The 26,075-nt window shown below is 44.9% G+C and overlaps 2 protein-coding genes across 17 annotated transcripts in view; one reads left to right on the forward strand and one right to left on the reverse strand.

The window, feature by feature from the left end:
• TMOD1 (tropomodulin 1) overlaps positions 1-15,994 on the forward strand; it is a 78,047-nt gene extending 62,053 nt beyond the window's left edge. For all 3 annotated transcript variants that reach the window (XM_031450072.2, XM_010995532.3, XM_031450073.2), the window contains exons 9-10: positions 7,565-7,709; positions 14,362-15,994. In XM_031450072.2, the coding sequence (XP_031305932.1) occupies positions 7,565-7,709; positions 14,362-14,426 (210 nt within the window). In that variant the 3' untranslated portion in view covers positions 14,427-15,994. The remainder of the gene's footprint in view (positions 1-7,564; positions 7,710-14,361) is intronic.
• Positions 5,656-26,075, reverse strand: part of TSTD2 (thiosulfate sulfurtransferase like domain containing 2) — a 32,906-nt gene continuing 12,486 nt past the window's right edge. For 3 of the 14 annotated variants that reach the window (XM_031450065.2, XM_031450070.2, XM_031450069.2), the window contains 6 exons: positions 23,910-24,035; positions 23,003-23,108; positions 19,738-19,856; positions 19,147-19,305; positions 18,445-18,583; positions 15,754-17,575 (listed from right to left, as the gene is read on the reverse strand). In XM_031450065.2, the coding sequence (XP_031305925.1) occupies positions 17,289-17,575; positions 18,445-18,583; positions 19,147-19,305; positions 19,738-19,856; positions 23,003-23,108; positions 23,910-24,035 (936 nt within the window). In that variant the 3' untranslated portion in view covers positions 15,754-17,288. Of the gene's footprint in view, positions 7,574-7,703; positions 9,175-10,533; positions 12,464-15,753; positions 17,576-18,444; positions 18,584-19,146; positions 19,306-19,737; positions 19,857-23,002; positions 23,109-23,909; positions 24,036-26,075 lie in introns of those variants that run through there. The other 11 variants (XR_010382743.1, XR_010382745.1, XR_010382744.1 and 8 more) reach the window with 11 other exon arrangements.

Genomic DNA, 26,075 nt, shown 5'->3' on the forward strand with positions numbered 1-26,075 from the left:
CAATGAACATGTATTTCACTCACAGTTTCTGAGTCAGGAATCCAGGAGCAGTTTGGCTGCATGGATCTAACCCAAGATCTCTGAGGAGATTGCAGTCAAGGTGCAGTCTGAAGGCCTGACCAGGGCTGGAGGAACTGCTTCCATGTGGCTCCCTCCATGGCTGTTGGCAGGAGGCCTCAGCTCCTTGCCATGTGGACCTCTCCACAGGGCTGCTTGAGTGTCCTCACTACATGGCAGCTAACTTCTCCCAGAGTGAGTGATCCAAGGCAGAGAAAGAAGAAAGCTGCAAACGCCCTTTATAGAGCCTACATTGGCATTCACTTCTGTCTGTTGGCATTCTGTATTCTGCCTATTAGGAGTGAGTCACTATGGACAACCACACTCAAGGGGTGGGGAATTTGGCTCTACCTTTTGAAGGGCAGAATATCAAAGAATTTGCAGGCATATTTTAATTTGCAGAGTGAGAATCATCTATATTGTTTTCTGTTGTTGCAATTTGACCAGAAAGGTCTTTCAAACCAGCAGAGCAGCCCAAGGATGGAGCAGGCACCTCGAAGGGTGGTGCGCTCCCCTCTGCAGGGTTTGGGACTTCTGGAGTTGGATTAGATAATTCCCAGGGCTCCTTTCTGTTGCTTTTTTCAAGTGTTCCTGCTTGTCCACATCTTCTAGACCACAAAGAAAAGGCCACGATTAGCTCCATGAAATGTATCAAGTGAGCTTCTTGACGTCCATGGTGCCTCTGGCCAGAATGAGGGTCTCAGAGCCGCCAGCTCAGGTCGCAGCTCAATCCCACCTGAGTCGTTGGTTGGCTGTTTTTTTAAGTAGTGAATCTGATCATTTTCTCTCCAGATTGATAACAGGTGGTTATAGTAAAGGTTGAGGGAGCGAGAGCTGTCCTACACTCCTGCAGGGCACGTCAGCATCTGTGTCCTTCTGGTAGGGCAGTCACACTTTTAATTCAAAAGTCTTTCAGCCCACCCATTCTGTATCTCCACATTCAGCCTGAAGAATCCTCTTCCCTCCCCTGCAAAGCCCATTTCTGCATTATTAGTAACAAGGAAAACTGGAAGCAAACGAAATATCCATCTCTACCAGGGCATCCCATGAAGCTGTTAAAAGGAATAAGGTAGTTTTGTGTGCTGACTTGGTAAGATCTGTGGAAAACATTAAATGAAAAAGACAAGTTGCAGAACAATATGTGTAGTATGACTCCATTAAGAAAAAAAAAGTTAAAATAAGAAAAATATTTATTTTTGTTACATACTTCATAGAAAAAAATCCATAGGAACACACCCCATTGGCCATGGAGGTTACTTGTGTGGAAAGAAGGTAGGACTGGGGATAAATGATGCGAAGGGACACTCATTTTACTCCATCTGCTTTAGTATCACTAGAATTTTTTTAATGGAAATAGAGTTGATTTACAATGTTCTGTTAGTTTCTAGTGTACAGCATAGTGATTCAGTTATATATATTCTTTTTCATTATATGTTATTACAAGATATTGAATATAGTTCTCTATGTATCACTAGAACTTTTAATAATGAAATTATATTTATTCACAAATGATTTATTTAAATCTCAAGCACATCTGAAGTGGGGCAGGAGTTCTTTCCCAACCCCCCTCCCTGGCTCTGCTGGCAGTCTGTGTTGCCAGTCCTGGTGTGACCCCCACCACCCCAGTCTCTCCCCAAGGGGCTCCTAATTGCCTTCCACACACTGTCAAGGTTGCCTCCTAACTTTTTATGCCATCCGAGCAAGCTATTCATAGATGTACAGGATGCAGGCCCCGGAGGCCTTAAAGGTCACGGAGCCTAAGTGTCCCCATTCGTAAGGATGTCTAGGAGACCCTTACAAGACGCGGCCCGTCTGTTCGCAAACCTGCAGGGACGGACAGTCCGCTACTTTACCCGACGCTGGCAATGATGAGACCTCAGTCTGCACACTGAGCAGCTCCGTCTGCCTGTAGCTCCTCTCATCAGCCCTACTTCTGCCTTCTGAGCTCCCTCTGAGGCACCCGAGTGAGATGGGAACTCGCACAGGCTCCAGAGCAAACTACCCACATTCAAATCCTGGTTCTGAAACTGAGTAGCTCTGTGATTTGGGGGAAATTTCTTAGTATCTCTGTTCATGTTCCTCATCTGTAAGATGAAAGTTGTAAGAATACTACATATTCCATAGGTTCACAGGGAGGAGAAACTGACTTAGCTTATGTAAAGTGCTTATGGTGTGCCTAGCACACAGTGACCACTAAATGCTATTTGAAAAATTAAGAGACCAGAGTTGTTTGTGTGTATGTGTATTTTATTTTGTGTGTGTGTGTGTATGTGTTTTGAGGGGGGGTGGTATTTTATTTTTTTAATTGAAATGTAGTCAGTTTACAGTGTGTTAGCTTCTGGTGTACAATGTAATGTTTCAGTCATTCATATATATACATGTATTCGTTTTCATATTCTTTTTCATTATAGGTTATAACAAGATATTGAATATAGTCTCCTGTGCCATACAGAAGAAACATTGTTTATCTATTTTATATATGGTAGTTACTATTTGCAAATCTCAAACTCCCAATTTGTCCCTTCCCACTCCCCTTTCCCCCCAGTAACCATAAGTTTGTTTTCTATGTCTGTGAGTCTGTTTCTGTTTTGTAGATAAGTTCATTAGTGTCTTCTTTTTTCTTCTTTTAGATTCCACATATGAATGATATCATATGGTATTTTTCTTTCTCTTTCTGGCTTTCTTCACATAGAATTACAGTCTCCAGGTCCATCCATTTTGCTGCAAATGGCATTATTTTATTCTTTTTATGTCTGAGTAGTATTCCATTGTATGAATATACCACAACTTGTTTATCTAGTCATCTGTCAGTGGACATTTAGGTTGTTTCCACGTCTTGACTATTGTAAATAGTGCTGCTATGAACATTAGGGTGCATGTATCTTTTAGAATTAGAGCTTCCTCTGGATATATGCCCTGGAATGGGATTGCTGGATCTCATATGGTAGGTCTATTTTTAGTTTTTTGAGGAATCTCCATTCTGTTTTCCATAATGGCTGCACCAAACTGCATTCCCACCAGCAGTGTAGTAGGGTTCCCTTTTCTCCACACCCTCTCCAGCATTTATCGTTTATGGACTTCTGAGTGATGGCCATTCTGACTGGTATGAGATGATACCTCATTGTAGTTTTGATTTGCCATTCTCTGATAATTAGCAATATTGAGCATTTTTTCATATGCCTATTGGCCATTTGTATCTCTTCATTGGAGAATTGCTTTTTTAGGTTTCTGCTCATTTTTGGATTGGATTGTTTGGGTTTTTTTGTTGTTGTTGTTATTAAGTTGCATGAGTTCTAGGAGAGCTTTCCCAGCAAGTGATGTCAAGGAGAGGCCAGGCTTCCTGCTAAATGGGGTGGACGGGGGACCTGCCATTTCCTTACTGGGGTCTCAGATGGTCGGTCGTCTGCCAGGCCAAATCGGCCAGAGCCCAGGGCTGTGCTGGGGCCTCTGAGGACAGACCTGAGCTCTTTCCAGCACTTTCAGGAGCCTTGCCAGATGGGCTGGTGGAATCTCACTATCGTTTCTCCTCCTGCCTTAGCCAGCAGTCTGAGCCCCATCTGAACCTAGACAAGCTCTGGTGAACTCATAATACCTGGGAGGAGTTCTCTGTCTGGAGTCTCAATAGCGTCTCAACAAGCATGCGGTTCCATAAGCATCCCTTTGGCTGTTAGGCTGCTGTATTTTTGTCCATCCCCCTGTGTTGTTTTGCACTAATCATGTTCCTATTTCTTCCATTCAATTCAATTCCTTGACCTTGACCTAGAGATACAGGGTTCTGTGTTCTCTCCAAGGACTCATGATCTAGGGTAGCACCATCCTGTCATCACAGAACTTTCTGTGATGACTAGAATGTTTTGTATCTGCACTGACCAATATGGTAGCTACTAGCCAGTGGCTATTGTACACTTCAAATGTGGCTAATGAACTGAGGAACTGAATTTTACATTTTACTTAATGTTTCAGTTTTTTTAATTGAAGTATAGTTGATTTACAATATTATATTAGTGTCAGGTGTATAACGTAGTTATTCTGTATTTTTATAGACTATACTCCTTTAAAAGTTATTATGAGACAATGGCTATAGTTCCCTGTGCTATACAATATACCCTTGTTGCTTATCTATTTTATACATAGTAGTTTGTACCTCTTAATTCCCTACCCCTATCTTGCCCCTCCCACTTCCCTCTCCCCACTGGTAACCACTAGTTTGTTTTCCATATCTCTGAGTCTGTTTCTGTTTTGCTATATACATTCATTTGTATTATTTTTTAGATTCCATGTAAATTTTATTTAATTTCATTTTTTAAATTTAAGGATTTTTTAAGTTTAAAGTTTTAAAAAATCTGATTAAAAATTGAGCAGAAGAACTGAATAGACATTTTTCCAAAGAAGACACAGCTGGCCAACAGGTACATAAAAAGTTGCTCAGTATCACCAATCATCAGAGTAATGCAAATCAAACCACAGTAAGATATCCCCTCACACCTGTTAAAATGGCTGTTCTTAAAAAGACAAGAAATAACAAGCATTGGTGAGGATGTGGTGAATTGGGAACCCTGTGTGCGCCATCGGTGGGAATATAAATGGATGAACCCATTATGGAAAACAGTATGGCTGTTCCTCAAAAAAATTAAAAATAGAACTACCATGTGATCTAGCAATTTCACTTCTGGGTATTTATCCAAAGAAAATGAAAACACTAATTCAAAAAATATATATGTATCCCCATTTCATTGCAGCATTATTTACAATAGCCAAGAAATGGAAACAACCTAAGTGTTCATTGATGGATGAATGGATAAAGCAAATGTGGTATATACAATGGAATCTATTTGTCATTAAAAAATTATGAAATCTTGCCATTTGTGACAACATGGATGGGCCTAGAGGGCATTATGTGAAGTGAAATAAGTCAGAGAAAGACAGATATCATATGATCTCACTTATGTGTGGAATCTAAGACAAAAGAAAAAAACTAACCAATCTTACAGAGAACAGATTGGTGATTACCAGAGGTGGGGGGGGAAGGGGTGGGTGAAATGGGTGAAGGAGGTCAAAGGGTGTAAACTTCCAGTAATAAATAAGGCATGGGAGTATGATGCACAGCATGATGACTATAGGTAATAATACTGTATTGCAATATTTGTAAGTTGCTAGGAGAGAACATCTTAAAAGTCCTCATCATAAGAAAAAAACCACTTTTTTTTGTAACTATGTATAGGGCCTGATGTTAACTAGGCCTATTGTGGTGATCATTTCACAATGTATACAAATATCGGATAGTTATATTGTACACCTTAAACTAATATAATGTTATGTCAATTAAAAAATTTTAAAGAGCCACATGTGGCTAGTGGCTGCTGTACTAACCAACACAGGTCTTGTTGGACAGACAGATATGGAGGCAGGTGACCCAAATAATGCAGATGGACTGGGTCAGGAGTAGAGGGGGACACACAATGTATCACTTGAGTGCTGAGTGGGGAAAGATGGTCTTCAGGGGTAAGGATCAGGAAAGGCCTTGTGGAGGAGGGGGCATTTGCGATGGGTATTAAAGCACTAAGGACACATCAACAGGTAGGCACGGGAGGGTAGGGGCATGTTCCACATGGAGGCGGGGGGCACGTAAACTTTTAGAAGCAAACCTCTCCCGGCAGCAGGTACCAGGTACCAGATCCCCATCCCTTGGGTAAACAGGCTGAGTAAGGACTGAGAGAGGAAAGGCGAGCGGGGACTTAACTGTGCAGGGCACTGAGTGTGGGGCTGAGGAGGAGGCGGGGCTTAATCCAATAATCCTGTTGGGTTATTGAATGAACTGAGACCCTACAAGTTGGGCACAGGGCATTGGGAACACAGTAAGCTCTCAATAGATGGCAGCAGTTATTGGCAGGGGGGAGTCATTGGAGGTGGTTGTGTGTTTCCGTTTGCTGCTTCTTTAGATCCATTTGGGAGTATTGCCATCTGAGCAATATTAAGACTTCTGATCCAAAAACATGGGATGTTTTTACATTTATTCAAATCTTCTTTAATATACAATGCTATTTTATAGTTTTCAGAGTGTAAGTCTTTAATTCTTTTATTAAATTTATTCCTAAGTATTTTTATGTTATTGTAAATGGAATTGTCTTAATTTCATTTTTGGGCTGCTCATTGCTAGTGCATAGAAACACAGCTGGGTTTTGGGTATTGATCTTGTACTCTGCGACCTTGCTGAACTCGTTTATTAGCTCTAATAGTTTTCCGTGGACTCCTTAGGATGTTTGAGATACAGTATTGTGTCATCTGAAAGTAGAAGTAGTTTTTCTTCTTCCTTTCCAATATGGATGCCTTTTATTTCTCTTCTTCGTTTAGTCGTCCTGGCTACAACCTCCACAGCAATGCTGGTGAAAGTGGACACCCTTGTCTTGTTCCTGCTCTGGGTGGGGAGAAGGTCTTTAATCATTAAGTATGATGTTAGCCCGCCTTCTATGTCTTTTCAAATCTCTTTAAGATTATGTTTATTTGTTTATCTTATTAGACATGGTAACAGAAAACTCAATACAATAAGATATAAAGATGAAAACAAAATCCCACCACCACCAGTATGCTCCCAGGCCTTTTCAGTGCACGTGTATGTGTATGGGAAATGTAGGTAACTACATAAATATGACCCCTTTTGTCACTAGGCTTTGTCTACTCAATATGGTTTCATGGCCATCTTTCCAGGCCTGGGACCAAAGATTCGCATCATCATTGTACAGCTGCCTGTGTTCTACTGTAAAGCTGAACCATCATTTATTTGAGCAACTCCCTCTTGCTGAATGTTTGTTTCCCTTTTATTCCCTCTATTATAAATGAGACTGATGAATGTCCTTATCATATCCTTCCCAACACTGTGTATGCTCACGTCTTCCTTTCCTTTCTTTCCACCTCTGTCAGATGATCACTGTAGAACTGGCCACAGGGCACTAACATGATCAGAGTGAGGCTTTAGGAGGCTAACTCTGGCAGTCCCTTGTTACTGTGTGAGTTGGGCACATCCTCTTTCCTCTCTGGGCCTCCGTTTCTTCATTTATAGAAATGAGTCAGAATGACTGGTGAGCAAACCTGGCTGTGTATTGGAATCACCTGGGGAGTTTTCAAAACCACAGACACCTGAGGACCGCAACCAGCAATTCCGATTTAATTAGCATGGGGGGTTAGACTGGGCGGAAGGATTTTTAAATCTCCTTGAGACGAGATGATATGAAAGTCCTTCCTGCTCAAGTATTCTAGGAAGGCGGCTGTGGGGCAGTGGGAAGATCTGTCCCTGGAGTCCAGCGGCCCTGGGTTTGAATCCCAGCTCGTTCGCTGCTCCTGGCTGCGTGACCCTTCGCCTTCTCCAAACTTCCAATTCCCTGCGCTCTGAGTGGGCGGGGCGGGGAGGTGTTAAAATCCCCGCCCACCACTCGGCATTTCTGCCTGTAGAGGAGGTTTAGGTGCTGCACGAACGAAGGAGAGGTGACTGTTGTTCTTTTCTTGATCAAAGAGCCAGCCCCTGGGCAACAAAGTGGAAATGGAGATCGTGAGCATGTTGGAAAAAAACGCAACGCTTCTCAAATTCGGCTACCACTTCACCCAGCAGGGGCCCCGGCTGCGGGCGTCCAACGCAATGATGAACAACAACGACCTTGGTGAGTAGATGTGCCCCCTGCCCACCTGCCGGCCGTTCTTTCTATCTGTCTTGGGAGGTATGGCAGGGGAGATTCCACTGCCGCCTTCCCCGAGGGAGTCCTCTTGTTGGGCCTGACTTCCGGTTCTCACTTCGCTTTCATCCTTGTTTTTGGTGTTTGCCCCTTGCCTCCTCCCCAGACCTCTCCCTAGACGTGGGCGCCCTGCCTGCAGGCGCTGAGGCCGGGCCCTCCTCCAGCCCAGGGCTGGCCCCAGAGCGCACCCTCAGCGTGTTAGCTGAGCGAAATGAAACATTGGGGCCACAAAGCCAGCCTTGAGCCTCTTCCTCTTCTGAACCCTCTTTTGGGAGCCCAGAGTCCTCTCCAGATCATACAGCCTGGCTCTAGCCCCAGACCCCAAATCCACCAACCAGTCCTCCCATCCACACCCCAAGCCTGGGAGACTTCAGGTTGCTTTTAAAAAGGAGATTGGAAATGTTGACTTCATAGTTAAGGAAGACAGGTTACAATTGATTTAATATCAGTTAAAGGCATAGTTTGTATTTTTTCTTTAAAAAACGAAAGAAAATGTCATAATCTTTCTTGTGAGCAAGCACTGAGTAGAAATACAAGTCAGTTGAACAAAAAGGGAGACCAGTCACTGACTCACTTCCAGATGCCAATGGTTGTCAGGCTCTAGGGATAGTTTGTTATATGTATTCCTGCTGGCTGCCAAAAGAACTTGTGTCCGAAGAGGTGTATGTCTGATAAGGCTGTAGGAAAATAAGAGAAAAAACAAAAACAGGAGTAGGTCTGTTAACCTAATTGATCATTACATTCAGCTGTGAGTATCCTAGAATCAAGGTGGGAGGAAGACAAAGCAGTTTACGTTATTCTTAGAAGAGAAGGAAGCATAATGGTTTTTTTTTTAAAAGAAGAAATCTTCTTTCTGGGGTTGAATTATGAAATAACTATGTTTCCAAAGGACAGTGTCTTCAGTGAGTTTTTCATCAAATTCAAACCTGCTCTAAATATGTTTTTTGTTTGTTTGTTTGTAACACTCAGTAAAATGCAAGGAGCTTAATACTAAAGCATATCTCAGGGTTCAAGTATGTCACTTCCTGCTGATGAATCTGAGGCCAGGTGAATCCTCATTCTTCTAGGAAAGCCTAGAAGAATGGGGATGGGTGTGTAGGTGTGTGTGCACAAGGCAGGTACTCTCAGAACCTCTGTGTGGTTAACCACAGAGCTACACATGCACACACACGCTTTAGATTGAGTTAGTTCAACAAACATCTGTCAAAGTCCTGGAGGGCCCTGGGTTGCAAGTATAGGTTCCTGCTCTTAAGGAATCATAGCCCAGAGGCTGCACACTCACTGCTTCCTCCAAGTGCCACTTTTTTCTAGAGCTGCTGGTCCAAAAAAGTCCATCCATCAAACAAACGACAACAAGAAGCCACACCATGTGTCCTGGTTTATCTGAAGTGTCCTTATTTGAAATAAAATGAAAGCAAACACAAACAAATAAGAATTATTTCTGTGTAACAGAGGTGATAGCCACACTGAATTGCTGAGTGAGCCCCGCAATCTAGATTCTCAGCCCTGCTGTGATCTGGCTGCAGAACCAGCACTTAAAAGCCTGGAGTTCTATTCTGATACCTAGTAACCTCACTTTTTTTGTTTCTTCTCCTAGCTTAGATTAAGTTTCTTTTGAGTCCCTCAGGGCTAATCCAGCTTTGGTCTCCCAGTGGCAAGATGGTTTGGAGGACTTCTTTCTAGGGACAGAAGTTTCCAGATGACTAGAGATCAGGGGTGCTGTAGGGGACACCAGGAACAGCTGGAGGCTACATGAAATGGTCCTTGAGGACTCTCTGTCCTGAGAGTCTGTGATTCCAAAATCCAGCCCACTTCTTATCACCAGGGACTTGCTAAGGTTAAGCAGGAGCCCGGCGTGCCAGAGCTGGACGGGGCACCAGGCTTCTCACTCCCATTCTGTTATGGAGGAGCTGAGGCCTGGGAGGGACTGCCTTTCCAGACGGTGGCTCAGTCAAGTCACACCCGTTGTTAGTTACATTGAGCACTTTGGGAGCATCTTTTGTGCACCCCGGACTGTGCGAAGTGATGTAAGGGTAGCAGAAAGCTAGCTCCCTGACTCAAGAAACTTACAGCCTTTTAGGGGAGAAAAGACTCAAAGATGTGCCCTCAAATTCAAGAATGCCTACAAACTATATCAAAGGGAGGAAATGATCTGTGAGGACGGAGACCGGTTAAGCCAAGCATCCTGGTGTGGGTGGGCCCTGAATCAGCCTTGAAAGGAAGAGATAGGTTGTACAGAAGGTCAGAGGGCATTCCTGGCGGGGGTGCTTGGCATGGGCAAAGACAAGGCGGTAGGATCTAGTATGCGGGATGTAAGAGACAAAGATCCAAAAGGACTGAGGAACTATTACACGGAGTTAGAGCTGGGAGGAAAAACAGGAGCTCACAGAGAAGGGAGGGAGGGCATTCCAGCAGCGGGGACAGCGTGGGCAAAGGCAGGACGACGGACAGGCATGTGGGCGTCTACGGGAGTGGGGCTGGGTAGGAGTGGGAGGCTGTGAGCCAGAGGCTTTTTAAATGCCAAGGAGTTTGGTGATGAAAGCAGGTGGGAAGTGGGACCATGGCAGTTTCCTGGACAAGAATGACAGGTGATTAAAATGGGCTTCTGGGTTACCCCCAGGGAACTGTGCAGCTGTTCTCTTGGGGTTTCCCACAGAAGAAATTAGAGCAGAACCGTCTAAGTGACTGCATACAACATCCAGAGTACTAGTTGAAGTAGGATTTCTAGCTTTAAAAGCAAATTTGTGCCCACCTGCTAATTTTTGTGACAGAAACGCTTCTGATAGTGCTTCAGCGTCCTCCTGCAAAAGAGAAATCCTGACTTTTTACCCCAGCACCATATTTTCATCCTGCCCTTGATGCTCTGATAAAGCAGGCAGGTTTCCATGTTTGCCAGCTGAGTATGTTTGTCACAAAAGCCTCCTGCCAGCCCCTGCCCAGCCTCCAGGGTTGTTCCAGTGACCGCTGCTGCAGGCCGGCAGCAGGAAGCAAGCTCTGTGTGGAGCAGAACGGGCTTCTCTGGTTTCCTCCTCACTCCAGCCCGCCTCTGTGCTGGTGCCTGGGCTTTGCCTGCCTGAGAGGCAGGTGGGCTCCTCCTTGGGAGACATTTAGTCTTCAAGGCTGTGGGTCAGCTAGTGCCTCTGCAGACAGATGGCCTGCCCAGGGCCATCCTGACAGGTGCGTCTTTGGTCCTTTCCACCCTGTGCACTGGGCTCTTAACAGAGAGTTCTGTGGGGGAGAGCAGGGCACCAGGGTGAGGGGGTGTCAGGGAGGAGACGAGGATCCCCATCTCTGTTTTCCCACAGTGATACCTCAGATGACTCCTGTTTCCACACTATTTATAGCTGAGAGCCAGGCTGATGCTCGGGTCCTGTAAACCTGCCACTGAAGCTCCCTCCACTTAATGAAATCTGAATGGCTGCCTCCAGGTTGAGACAGTGCTCTGTGTTGGGGTGGGGAGAGGAGGCAGGAACCTGTTTAAAAGCAGAAGACATCCCATCCTGGGAAAGTCACTCTTTTACTACGTTCTCAGAGTAGAGCTTTCTAACAGGCACCCCAGACACAGCACACACGCCCTAAATCAGTTTCATCATCTCCCCTGAACACCATCTTGGGAAAGGGCACTACTTTCCTCACGGTCATTCAGGCCAATCTTCAAATCTTCACCTCTCTCTATGCGCTGCCCCCAGCCCAGCCAGCCACCTCCTCACCATCCGCCTTGCTCTGCCTCTTGCCCAGCCCTCAGCCTGGCGTCCTGCAACACCCAGCGTCCTCCAGCTCCTCCAGGGGTGGGCATCTCTCACAGCGCTCAACCCAAAGCTTGCCTCACCACTCTGCTTAGAACCCTTTCTGTATTCCCACTGCTGTCAGGTGAGACTCCTTGACATGGCTTATCAGTCCCTTAGTAATCATAGCGGATACTTGCATGGCGCTTCCTGTGTGCCAGGCACTGCGCTAAACACTTCAGCTGTACTCCTGTGATGTTCCCAGCGACTGGGTGAGGCAGGTGCCATTATTATCCTCATTCTACAGGAAGGAAACAGAGGCCTTGAGAAGTAGGTAAGGTTACCCACTGTCAGTGGGCAGAGTGGGACTGGAACCAGCAGCCTGGTCCCGGAAACTGTGCTGTCCTCCTCCTCTCCGGGCAAGGCCCTGTCAAACTCATCTCTTGACACCCCGACAAGCCATTTTCTTGCCATATTAGTACCAACTGGTCCAGGTAGCTTGAGTGCTTCCTAGTGACACAGGCAAAACCCTCCCTTCAGGGGCCTCCTAATGTTCTCAGTACTTTCCCACCATTCATCCCTTTATCATTTAAGATTCAGCCAGTACGTCACCTGCCATCCCCAGAAGATCTGACCGGTCACTGTGCCTCTCATGCTAGAGATTGACCAGGGTACTTGGGATATTTTATCAAACTTCATGTAGGTGTATCTTGGTCTCCTGTTAAGCTGTGTCGTTTATTTCTGGTCCTTGGCACATCGTAGCACTCAGTAAATGCTGTTGAATATAAAGGAATATAAAATGCTCCCCAGAGACAGAATGGAGGTGTAAAGCTTGGCGGGAAGTGGCGGAGGTCGCTCAAGGAGGATGGAGGTTGGTCCAGGTGACTCAAGATTCCTTCCGGCTCTGACAAGAAACCAGTCTGTGGTAGTTGCAATAAGCAACACGGCCGAGTTTGACTGAAAGTAAAAAGCAGGTTGGACTTGGAGGAGGATATTGGGAGACCTGGGTTCTGCTCCCATTTCTTTATTCACTGTGACTTGAGACAAGTTACTTCCCTCTCTCAGCCTCAATTTCCTTCATTATTAAAATGGGGAAAATTAGTGCCTGAGTTAAGTGGATGACTTTCCCTTCTCCCCATGCAGTCTCTGTAAAAGCCAATGTGGCGGGGGGTGGGGGGAGACCCTGGACAGTTGCAGCCCCACGTACATAATGAGGGCATGTAGGGGAGAAAACCACAGGATCCCTTTCTGTACCTCGAGCCACATGCTGGGGTCTCGGGTTCCAGTCCTGCCTCTGCCGCTCGCTCTCAGGGACCCTGGCTCCCTTCTCTTCTCCAGGGAAAAGGAGCTAATCTTGTAAGAACCAGATGCGATGTGGATATGGGAGGCCTACATAGGCAGGGGTGGATTGTACTGAGGCAGGCGCTGGACCGAGGCTCAAGATGAGTCACAAGCCTTGGTTCCGTCTGGTACCAGCTGAATTGCTTTGAGCAAGAAATGGACCCTCCCTGCCATACTTTCCTCATCCACAACATGGAAGCAGCAACACTGAGTCCAGAACTGCTGGAGCGGCTCCAGTGAGGGGTTGGGTGTAAATGGAGTTTAGTAATGCTGCACAGCTAATGTGGAGATGCTTCGAAGCCTGGCTCATGTAAACCCTCTGGTTGCTTCAGGCAAACCTCTTCTGCTCTCTGGGCTTTGGGTTTTGTTCCCCAACATCTTCTCTCAAGCTGTTGGACATTCTAATGGTCTCCAGGAATCTTCTTTCCAGGAGACTGCCCACTGGTTTGCATTAATTATTCTTTTGAGGTGGGTGGAGGGGAAGGTGAGGTGCTCAGGCAAAGCCTGAACTCTAAGCCCCAGACTGGGCTGCCCATGTACCCTGCGTCCCTCCCCGCCAGCTCTTAGCCACAACCAGAGTAACGCACCTTCCTGGCGGTTCTGCTTTGTATGCTCAGTGTCACAGATAAGTCCATTCAGTTCTTGTTGTAGCTCATAAACATGGATCTGAGGTCTACCTGCTCATCTCGAGAACTGGAAGGCATCTAAGTATAGACAGACTTTCTTCCTCTCACAGTAGCTTCCTGTCTCAGCCACACCAGCAACCCCCTTGACTGCCACCTACAGGCTCTCTGAATGAACTTTCTCTGTGGCTGATCTAGCTTGCTGCCTGGTTTTCATCTTCAGACACTATTTTGTTTTCAACTCTCCCTTATTACAACAAAGGGGACACCCCCACCCCTACCCCTGCCCAATGCTTCCCGCCAACCATCCCCAGCCATCCTGTGAGCTAATGACCCCAGCCTGCAACCCTCTGCCTAATGCTTTCCTCTTTACGACATTCAACTTTGTTATATGAACAGTGTTTGAGCTTATATTGTCTTGCCCCTGGGGAAACCATAGGTTAACCATAAGGGGACGCAGATAATGCAGGGTCATCTTCAGGGGGGACTCTGTTGTTTACACAGGCAGGCCAGGAGCTCTGAGAAAGAGCTGCAGGAAATGTTCCTAACAGGTTAAGACCCTAGTCTCATTAAGATCGGCTGAACTTAACTCTTATCTGAACCGGAATAAGGATCTTCAACTCCAGGGCCTCTCTACACAAAGGAAAACAGCGGAGTTGGATAAAGTGGGTCTTATTATACCTGTGTGGCCAGTGGTTTAGACATGATTTATGAACAAATCCACACCACTACAGACCCTCCTCAGTGAATGATCGCAAACTCTCCTTTAAAAACAAGACTTCAGACTTCGCTAACAAAGTTGGGGAGAAGCTTCCCAGTGCTCAGAGTCACACTGGTGGCTCCTGGTGCACAGGGAGAGCCGGCTCACGAGTCATCTCCATTCCTTTCCAGTGAGGAAGAGGAGGCTGGCCGACTTGACCGGGCCCATCATTCCCAAGTGCCGGAGTGGCGTCTAGTGTGTGCGCGTGCCAACCACGCCTTTGAACTGGACGTGTTCTACTGATAAGCTGTGCTCTGCAGTGGAAGCCGGAAGGCAGAACGCCGGCACAAAAACTGTTGTGGTTCAGTTCTTTATGCACTAAGGTTTTAGGTTAACTAGTGATTGCAGTTGAAATTTTTATAAACTGTGGTTAATGTGAAGTTTTTCTTTAGTCACAGAAGTTCAGTCTGATTGTTATTTAAAAACTAAGAAGCCCCCGAACCGGCAGATCTCACCGAAGACGATGTTAGAGCAGCAGTGACTTAGCCCCAGGAGCCCAGTTCCGGCGGCCTTGCTGTGTGGTATTTCAGGTGCATTTAACACGTGTAACACATGAACAAACAGCACCCTCTTCCACGTGGTTTGAAAGCCTTATAAAATATTTTATTACAAGTTTGATCTTAGCTCTTTAGCAAACACAACAGATCATCATTCTTTATTAACCCTCCTTTAAATTTTAAGAACCTCAAGATTAAAGTTGCCAAATTGATTACTGGATCAAGAATGCAATTTTTTTCCCTCAAGAAATAAAGACTGAAGCCACGAGCCCTGCCAGGAATCAAAAAACATATGAGATTCCTTATGCTGGATATGAGGAAATAACAGAAAAAGCCACTGGTGAGATTTTAAACTTTAAAAACTGATCCTTTTTTTTTTTTTTAAACCAACTCCAGGTAACAAACATTTCCTTGAGTGTTCTTTATGAACATCTGGGATTAATTTACAATTAATACTGGAGTCAGAAAGAATGTTTTCTTTATCAAATGCCAACCTTATGATGGATGTGACAACCTATGGCCAAATACTTGAAAACACCTTTCTCTATTGTACAGTGGGCCGATGCCTTATATGAAGTAAACACGAAAGACAGCTTTCTAGTACATCATGGCTTATGCTTACAGACGCCAACTACCTGTTGCATCGCTTCTTAGACAAGTCACTGCTAATCTCATGCCTGTAAATTAAGCCTCTAAAGGCCAATGGTGAAGAAAATCTAGATATTTAAGAATTAGGAAACCTGGCCAAAACATCCTAAGATGATTATTCTGAAAATGTAATTTTGGCATTTCTGCCGGATCCCTTTTTAACATCATGTGCATCTCTTAGGATCCAGCAAAAATGTTAAGCCACAATGCCCTTGTGCCTTTTAATATACCACAGTGCCAGTTAAAGTAGTATTTCTGTTGCTTGGGGATTTATTTTCATGAGTGATTCAGCAAATCTTATGATAAAGGACAGGCCAAAGAGCTGATGATCACAGACTAAGCTGCAGAGCACTGAGCAGAGAGAGAGGCTTTTAAAGAAAAAGGAAAAGTCTTGTACACTGAACTGTAATGATGTGGACAGTACAGGGTAACCAGAGGTGGAGCCAGGGCCTCACCACCACGAAGGAGTGTCTACTGAGGCTGCAGACGGGCCCGGGAGCGGCTCCGTGCTGCAGGAATGGCCAGCCCCACTCGGCTTCTCCTTGAAACACAATTGCAGCTGTATTCTGCATCACTGGAAACTGCAATATAATATTAAATCTGTTGGTCTATGAACGGCTGCGCACGTGTTTCTTGGGACTTGTGAGACAGGGACCCGGGCCTGACATTTTGGCCAGAAGGCTGGGGAACGACCACGACAGTGCTGAATAACCTCCCACAGAATGTCTGGTATCCTGAGGTGTTCATCTAAAAGCTACTACCCAAATGTCAGTGTCACCAAGCTAATGTGACTCTCTCAAAGAGAACACTTAAGAGCCTGAGTGTGGGTGCTGAAGCAGAAGCTACTATGGGGAAATCGCTCACAGAAATCAAATCAACAAAAATGAAGGCGGGGCCACATCTTTAAAACTATCTCCTCCATCAGATGAGCTGTTGATCTAGACCAGAGTTAGTAAGTTTTTTTTGTAAAGGGCCAGAGAATACAGATATACCTTGTTTTACTGCACTTTGAAGATACTGCAGTTTTTACAAATTGAAGGTTTGTTGCAACCCTTCTTTGTCAGATGGTAGCATTTTTTAGCAATAAAAAATTTTAATTAGGTTATGTACATTTTTTTAGATGTAATGCTACTGCACACTTAATAGGCTACAGTATAATGTAAGCATAACTTCTGTATGCACTAGGAAACCAAAAAATTCCTGTGACTCCCTTCACCGCTGTGGTCTGGCATTGGACCCGCATCCTCTCTGAGGTACACCTGTAATACTGCAGGCTTTGCAGGCCATAACGCCTCTTGTGTGAATACTTAATCCTGCCATAGGTCTTGTGTAAATGAATGGGTGTGGCTCTTCCAATAAAACTTTTATTTACAAAAGGAGCTGTGCCAAATGCCGTAGTTTGCAGGTCCTGGCCTAGTGCTCTGAGACAGGCAGAGAAGAGAGGAGGGTAGGGGTGGGTAACGGACTGACCTATGTCACCTGGTTCTGAGGAGTTAGTCCACTTCCAGGGTCACAGCTTTCACATTTTTGCCATCAGAACCGACAGGTTTGCTAATTAAAAAAAAAAAAAGAAAAGAAAAAAGACTCCTACCAGCCCTGCTGCTTGGCACGGAGAAGGCACGACCTGGTTACCATGCTCAAGGCGCTCTCCCTCAGCAGCTCTGGGATCCCACACAGCTCCCTTTTCTGTGTTCGAGCATCTTCTGAGTCTCAGGTAAGAGGTCAGCACCCAACTCCCCTTTCCCTCCTCCTCTGAAGGACAGGTGGCCAGCATAGAAACCAGCTGGCCATGGTGGCACTGGCAGCACTAAAGTTCTGTTTCTCTGCTCCTGCAGCCCTGCTGTTCTCCGGTATGTGGCTGTCCCAAACCTAGCTCTGAGAAGGCCTGGGGAAACGCTGATGGGGACACTCACCTAAGAGTGGCCCCTCTCCACCAACACCCGGCCCGGGCCCCCGGGGAGCCGCTCCGGCTGCGAGAGCTCCCTGGGCACGCGCGGCCGGCGGGCCGTACACTCGCATTCCTCTTTAAAGCTGCTCTGGGCTGGGCTTGCAGCCTGTCTGCTCCCTTTGTCTTGACATGTGACACAACAAGCTGTGAATCCTTGTCCTCGGCAGGCGGGGCAGGTCAAGACAAGCTGGCGGCACTGGGGGGTTGAGCAGAGTTTATACTGGTCCCAGGGAGCCCCACAGTACGAACACTCTGGGAAAGAGAGAAAATCCTTGTTGTAGACACACTAGTGCACACATGCTCACACGTACCCGTGCGCGTGTAGACAGGCGCTTCTCCACTTCCTAAATGTAACTCTTAGCTCATCAGCATTTGACGTATCCTGTTGGGCCTGGGAAGGTTTCTAAACAGTCTGAGTCTCCTGTCTTCTAACAGACAAGGTTCCCCCACCCCCACTTTTTTCTTCTGGGAATTGTCTTCCTGATTGCAGCACTCACTGATCCATTTTTCTTTTTCCCATTTAGAAAATAGGTAGTAACATTTCTCTTTCATTAACTAGTTGAAGCTGGCCACCCACCCCATGTTCAATGGTCTTTTTCCTTTAGATCATCCCTTTTGAGCTGGGAAACAACAGGCCTAAATATAGATGATCCCACGTCTACATTCGGCTTCTGTGGTCCACACACTCTCAGGTACATCTGCTACTACTGATCTGCCGCTTACATTCACAATCGAAGGAAGTGCTGCATTTAGTGAGCGGTTACGAAAGTATGGAATTTTCTGTTCCAAATTCGCAGAACCTCTGACTTCTATCTACTGACTCCAGGATAAGATCCCAGATTTAGCCTATTAGTTCAACTCCTAGTAGGTAGACAGAGAGGTTATCCTTATTTTAAAGGATTTCCTGACTAGTAGACAAGCCAGATCCCAACCCAAGCCTCCTGATTCCTGGTTCAGGTTTCTGTCTCCCCACCACTGCATCTCCAACTCCACTGGGAAGTGGTAGCACTATGTATTCCCTTCCCTTGCTTTATTCAAGTAATCAGTACTGGCCTGCCTTCCAGAAGGTGAATACGTTGTGCCTGACCGTGAGTTCAGGGTCTGAGCCTCTGCTGACTTACCTGACACTACGTCACTGTTGTAGGATAAGGCATAACGCTCATCAAAAACAAATAACTTCCCTCTGTAAAAACCATCAGGAAACTCTTCCAGGTACTTGTGGATGCCACCCTTGAGCTGGAACACTTCTTTGCACACTCCCTAAGTGCAGAAACACAAGAGGAAATTTGAGGAGACAAGCAGAGACCAGTAAGAAGCTCCACAGAGGAGCGGCATTTGTGAGGAATGCCAAAATGGGGCTCCTGGCTGTCACTGCAGGACACTGAAAAATTGCTGACCGAGGGGGCAAGGAACCAACAGCCAGATCTTGCCTACTAGGAGGATGGATGATGACAGCAGTAGGGCCTCCACTCTCTAGATCCAGGGAAGCCCAACTATTTTTGCTGCCTGCTAAATATAGGAAGACACCTGTCAGGACATGTAATATTATTGAATTTGCTCTTCTCAGGATCAAGCAAAAGGATTAGGAAAAGGGAGATGTTAACTGATCTTTCCCTTTTGTACTTGATGAGTCTCTAAGACTGTCAAGTGCTCTTCACATCTTGAGATTTAAGAACTTCAGGTTTTATACTTAGAAACTCCCTGCTGGAACCATAGAAGGGGAAGATAAATCCCTGGCTGGCTGGGGGTGGGAAAGCTCCACACGCTGTTGGTGGAGCCTTCTTCACCTCCACGCATGCAGGGCCCTAAGGGTGGTGACTCACCTTGGCTTTGAGGTAGGCTGAACCCCGCTCACAACGGATACCCCCAGTGCAGTACATCAGCACCCTCTTCTCTTTGAAAAGTTCTAGATTTTTGTCAACGTAGCTAGGGAAATAACTGAATTTCCTGATGTCCGGGGCTAAGCAGCCCTGGAATCGTCCCTACAATACAGCAGCAGCAGAAGGAAAATCATCAGAAACATACCTGGTAGGAACAAAGGTTCTTTCTGTGTCAAACACCACCCCCTCCCCTGCCTTGGCAAGGAAGCACTTGCTCACTGCTGCTTTCATCCCATACTCTGACCTTTCAACTTCAAGATCCAAAACTTAGAAACAAGGCTTGTGGGCTGTGGGTCACCTATCCAGAGACCTCAGAGGAAGATCCCTGACACACGTCAAGGGGAGGCATGTAAGAGCCAGAAAGTACCAAGGTGTCTTTAATTCATAATTTATTAGACTTTCTCGCCAGATTCTGGGTTCAGAGGCTTGGGTTTTCTCTGAAGCTGCTAGCAGTGGGTGGAGAGCCATGTGACTCAGCCACAGTGTCCCCTACAGAAACATGCTACCTGTGGGAACTCGATGGTTCGTACTTACTATTTTGCTTTCATAGAAGTTTCTACAGTCCAGTAGGACAGTATCACTTTGTTCTTGATTTGCCCAAGACAAAAACTTTTCTACTTCTTTATGAAATTCACCTGGGGATAAATGAATTCCTAAAACCAAACCAAACCAAAATTAGTTAAAACAAAACAAAACAAAAAACCCAATCACAACTGACCCAGCCCAATGACTTTCATGTTGCTTTGTTTCTCCCCACCCAAACCGTGTCTCTTCATAATTACAATTATGTCTGACAATAACACTATCTGATGATCATAATGAAAAAATTTAGTAATTCCATGTATCCTCACTCTCCCTCCTCAGGTGAGCACTGTGGAGACTTGGCTGTTTAGAAATAATTAGTCAAAGAATGCTGCATCCTCATACGTGGCCTAACCCAATAATAAAAGCCAGACAGTAGGGATATGAACTGTCACGTGGGTTTGCTGATCCACGTTACAGCCAGTGTTCTATTGCTCCTGTACACGGAGGAGCCTGGGCATACATATGCTTGACTGTAGGCTTTATAAACGTCTATACCAAGGTCAAGCCCAAGCCTAAGGCTAAGAACCTTGGTGTAGGCAGGCGTGAGCATGAGGTTATGGAATAATGTTGGAATAAGTTTTTTAAAAATACAGAAAAGGGTAAGAAGAATGTGTCTAAGTTTGTGTGCATGAGTAAATGAGAGAATGGTGGGAGGGGTTGACAGCCGGAATGAAATGTGAGAGAGAAGAGGATGAAAGCTAGAAGAAGGAGAGAAAGGAGATGAAGATAAGTGGAATACAAGGAGACTAAAAGGAAAGAACCTGTCTGTGGGGCCCTACGCCTTCTCAACTCTCCAGGATAGAAATAGTCCTGTGTCTTTAGGGGTCCAGACATCCCAGGGATTGTGAGGAACTTTGGTGAATTTTGTAGTGGAGAGAACACACCTCACAGGTGGGGGCTCTGTTACTTCAGTCACCACTCGTGACAGAGCCTGACAGCACCAAAGGAGCCTCATTCCACTCACGGGTGAATCCCGACAACCACCTGAAACTGCTGGGAGCCAGATGGGGCCAGAGACCCAGAGCGTGGCCAAGGGATCTGGATTCTTACCTGCCCAACCTAGGACTGCAGGGAGAATGTAACGAGGCCAGATTCTATATAGGTTACTGTCACATAATTCCATGCTCACCAAAACAGTGGGGTGGAAAGGGAGGTTCAAAACTGAGAGAAGCATGGACATCTGCTAAGACTTCTACTCACAGGGAGCCGCGGGGACGTGCCTGCTGCTGCTGTGACCGGGGCTGCTCTCCTGGCCTGTGGGGGCCTGAGCAGACAGTGACTCATATGGACGTGCTTAAATGAGGTGTCTTCAAACAACCTGGCTCAAATGAAAGCAGCATAGCCCTACCTGGAGCCCACCCTCCCCTGATGTCCAGAGCAATGTCCTGTAGCACCAAGAAGAGCTGCCTGTGGTCCTCCTGCCTCCTGCAAAGGTAGGGACACTAAGCAAACACGGCCCTCTGTGGCCCCTCTCTCCTCATACGTGAGTCTCTTTTCCCAGATGCTTGTATCTTACTCTCATTTTCCTCTGGTTTAACTCTTAGCCACCTTTTAAATATTTACATATTAAAAAATGACACAGAGTCAGCCAGACCTTTGTGCTTCCTGATGAAAGAAGACAATACTACCTATGAAGTAGTCTTGAGGGAAGAAAGAAAGAAAGAAAAAAGGAAATCAAACCTGAACCTGATCAAGTCTCTAGATCTGAGCTGTCTATTAAAGTACCACCAGTCACATGCGGCTAACAGGCACTTCAAATGTGGCTTGAGATATGCTAGTAATGAGGGTGACATAGATACAGGATTTCAAGGACTTGAAATACAAAAAGAACCCCAAAACAAACAAAAACCCAGTAAAATATCTCATTAATAATATTTTACATTGAATATAAGGTGAAATAATATTTTGGCTATATCGCATTAAATAAAGCATATTACTGAAGTTAATTTCATTCGTTTCCTTTTACTTTTTAAAATGTGGCTACTAGAAAATGTAAAATTCCATTGTGGCTCACGTGATATTCCTATTAGACAGCACTATTATAAATCTAACTGTAATTCATAGGAAACACAGAGGACAGAGGAACATCCCATGGAGATGCAATCAGCATTACCCTGATTGTGGGAAATGCTACAGGCAAAATGATCCAATTCCTTCAAAAAACAAATTGAGGAGGGGGTGGGTATAGCTCAGTGGTAGTGCATAAGCTTAGCAGCATGAGGTCCTGGGTTCAATTCCCAGTACCTCCATTAAATATAAACAGATCCACCCCTCCCAAAAAAAAAAAAAAGAAAAAAATTGCAAGGGAAATAAAAGATGGAGGTGAATCTCTAGGTTAACAGGGACTTAAAGAGACAGTGATCAATCACAATGAGTGGGCCTCTCTTGAATCCTGATAGAAACAAATTTAAAAAATTATAACTGGCAATTTTAAGCACCGACTGGATATTTAATAATATTAAGGAATTTGTGTTAAAATGTTTTAGATATAATGCTTTTATAATTACTTACTTTTTCAAAATATCTTTTAGAGATATCTACTAAAATAGTTATGAATGAAATGACATGACACTGGGATTCCCTTCTAAATAATCCAGGATGGGAAAAGGGGACGAGTATAGATGAAAGCTGGCCATGAATCTGTAATTGCTGAAGGCTGGAGAGGTACTTGGGAGTTTACTGTCTTCTCTACTTTTTTTAATGTTTGAAAATTTTTATTGTAAAAAGTAAAACAAAAACAAAAACAAAAACACCTGGTCAAACAAATCTTACAACCATCTATGTTAACCATGAGGGAGGGGGAGAGAGAACTTTCTACAGCACCTGCAAACAAACTGCTTTGGTGTTGAAAGCCATTTGCTTCTGTAGCGAAAAGCCTGGTTATTCAGTTGATGAACTACTTACAAGCAATAATTATACTCTCCCCAAATTGCTATCTTTGGAAAGAGAAAACAACTTCTTGCCAAACCATCACCAAGAAGAATAACTAAGCCAGGTCATTCTGAGCAGTGAGTCTTCAATCCCCAGAGCACCAAAGAGAAGAACCAATTTAAAGACTGAATGACCCAAGTGTAGCCACCCCACAGCCATTTTAAAGAGAGGACTTATCACAACTTTTACAGATCAGTGTGTCCAGTTTCACACTTGTCTCAACATATATTAAGATTCGTCCCTATGAAGAAAAACAAAATGTTTCTTCTAAAAGCAAGCATACCAGACTTCTTATAGGAGAGCTTATTAGGACTGATCCCCATGGGTACAATTTCTTCAAATACACCAACACGCAATTCTGGAAAACAGCAAGCTCCTCCTCTGCTGGTCTAGCCAATGAGAAACAAAACAGAATACAATCTCTCTCTCATCTCCAGGTATATTTATTAAGTTATCTAACTCCCTTTTCCCATTGAAACAGTTGTTCCTTATTTGAGGTTTCTTAATATTTCAGCTACCCTATTATTACAAAAGACATAAATCTTATATCTGGCACTTATTTGTTGCATATCTACCATGTGCAGAAGTGTTAACATTGAAAAGGTGTTTCTATAGTAATAAGGATTTAAAAGTGAAACACCACTGAGCAATTTCAACACATAAGATTACATCCCAGCTTTTGTTCTGGAGCCATGAGCTTTCTTTTCATATCAACAGTACTAACACTAGCAAGGTACTTCCCACCACCTCCATCACCTTTAATGCTCAAGCATAAAGTCACTCCAACAAAGCAGCTGCGCTGTGAGAGCAACAGCTCTGTTCCCCGTGTGGTGTGAAGTGCTGATCTGATGACATCAGGTTTACTAAATACTAGTGATCCCCTGAAATAGCCAGGTGTCTCTCAAGTGAGCAAACACAGCTATGTTTCAGGGTTTAGAGAGTGTAAACTGTAGTGTCCTTATCCCATAGAAAGGGAGCCTGAGGCCCAAGATCGCATAGCCACTTGGTGGACGAACTGAGACTAGCCTGCTCCTTCCACCACATGGCCTGGTAAGCTAGTGGGGACAGGGTGTTCCATCCGGCACTGCCTACTTCTTTCTCTACATGGACCCTCTTCATAACCGAGAACAGGAAGAGGCACTGAAGCAGAAGCAATGGCTCTAGATCCATTTTATTTTCAATTTTCTTACCTTAAAATCGTCCTTACACAGGTAATTCTTAAACAACGGGCAAGAAAGCATGACTTCCACATAGAGCCTGGTGGCCAATTTGCTTCCACCCACGGTCCCATTGATTCCTTCTGTAGCAATCCGAACCTGAGACAAGATGACGAGAGAAAGGGAATGCAGTCTGTTCTTAGCTTGGTTCAAGTCTTCCCAGGGCAGAGCAGGCCCATATGTGTCAATGAGTTTAACAAGAAAAGCAGTGTTACCACACAAAGATACTGTAGTTCTCTAAAATGGCACTGCCCACAGTTCAGACAAGGTACTCAGTTAACATCTGCTGAACGAGAGAGTGAAATGACTAAAACAAGCAGAAAGGCCCATTTTCTCTGGAGCTCTAGCTGTCCAGTGGCTAAAGCTTAACCTAAATCGAGGTCAGCAGATTAAGGATCAAGATTCAGCTTTGCCACTTACTTGCCAAGTGGTCTTGAGAAAACTAATTCTCTTCTCTGAATCTCAATTTCCTCATCTTGATAAAACAGAGGTAAAAAAGAACCAACAATGAGAAACACTGCTGAGGCGCTATTATCCAAGTCCTACCGCACAGAGCGCATCTGAGGGCTGGGAATGCACGTGAGGACATCTCTGCAGTGTTCGGGGGGGAAGCCCACCACTGCAGACCCACGCACTGGAATACAAATTCCAGGAGTCTGTGTCTGTTTTGTTCACTGTTGCATAATCAGTGCTGAGAGTAGTAATTGCAACATAGTAGGCATTTAATACCTGTTTGTTGAACAAATGAAGGTGTATCCAAATCTGAGGCTTTTTGCCTTCTCAAACCCTCTACACTCCTTGAAATGCTTCACTGGTAAGGGACATTAAAGCCTGGGTTAAGGCCACTGCCTTAAGAGGCAGTGTTCCAGGGGGCCTGTTACTTCTTCTGGTACTACAGAATCCTTCAGATAAGTTTAAAGATAGATCACCTTTAGACAGAGCTGAACTTTCTAGAGAAAAGTTCTAGACAAAAAGATGCTTACCAGTGCATTAGAATTTGAAAAATTTTAAAGACTCCCCCTTTATTAGGGCCTAGAGAAGATACTTCATTTGTTGCCTCACTTGATTCAGTTCTTTAGGACATGGACATAAATGGGATTTATTTCACAGGCCAGGGCCGACTCAGTAGTGGTGGCTGTCCGGAGCTCCAGGATGAGCATTCTGAATCACATCAGGCTCCTTGAGAAAGAGGAGTGCAGTCTAGTGAAGCCTGTTCTGGGCTAGGAGAGGAAAGCAGGAGGCACATGCCATCTCTGCTGTACAGGGTACTGTACCTATTACCGACTTGTATTTTTTTTTAAGGGACAACATAGAAAAATAGAGCTGACCCAGTATAATGGTTAGGAAATTTACCCTAAAACTGTCTCTGACTGGGGCAAATATGATGGAGAGGTACATACGTCTGTATAACTGTCTTTTGGGTAGTCCAGAAGATTCTTTCCTATGTTATTTTAATCTCAGAACCCAAACAAAAGACAAGCACACCCACTCCCTAAATAGCTGGGGCAGAGCAATCTCTAAACTCATGCACTAGACTTTCAATTCCTGTTCATGGATGCTTCAGCTGAATCGTTTAAAGTAGCTCCTGGGTGAGGAAAGCCTTAGACCTCAGAGACAAAGATGGACACTTAGGATTTAGTGAGCACCTACTATGAGACAGGAGCTTTACATTATAATCCTGAAAGGTAGGTATCACAATTCCCATTTGACAGAAAAGGAAACAGAAGCTAAGTGAAATCAAGTAACTTGCCCGAGGGCACAGAGTTGGTAGGTGGTAGATCTGGGATTCCAGACCAGATCTTATTGGGTCTAAAACTTGTCATTTTTCCTTTCCAAAGCCTCTAACACATCCCCTCAAATTTCTTGAGGCAGTAAGCAATTTATAGAAAAGGGATCAGAGCTCCTTTCCACAATTCTAGAATTTTCAAGTTCTCCTCTTTCCCTAAGTGCCAGTATTCTGCCAAATCTACCAACACAAAACTTGAAAACTTGGCATGTATGGCAGCAGCCTTAGAATTCAGAGCTAAGATCCAGGCAGGTGCTGCCACCTTGTGGGTAGAGACCCTCACTACTAGTTCATCTCTTGGGCTGGGCCAAGAATAAAAATCTGCCCCAAACCAAGAGACTGATTTTCCTATT

Source organism: Camelus dromedarius, chromosome 10 (genome assembly GCF_036321535.1).
Source record: "Camelus dromedarius isolate mCamDro1 chromosome 10, mCamDro1.pat, whole genome shotgun sequence".
Classification (NCBI taxonomy): domain Eukaryota; kingdom Metazoa; phylum Chordata; class Mammalia; order Artiodactyla; family Camelidae; genus Camelus; species Camelus dromedarius.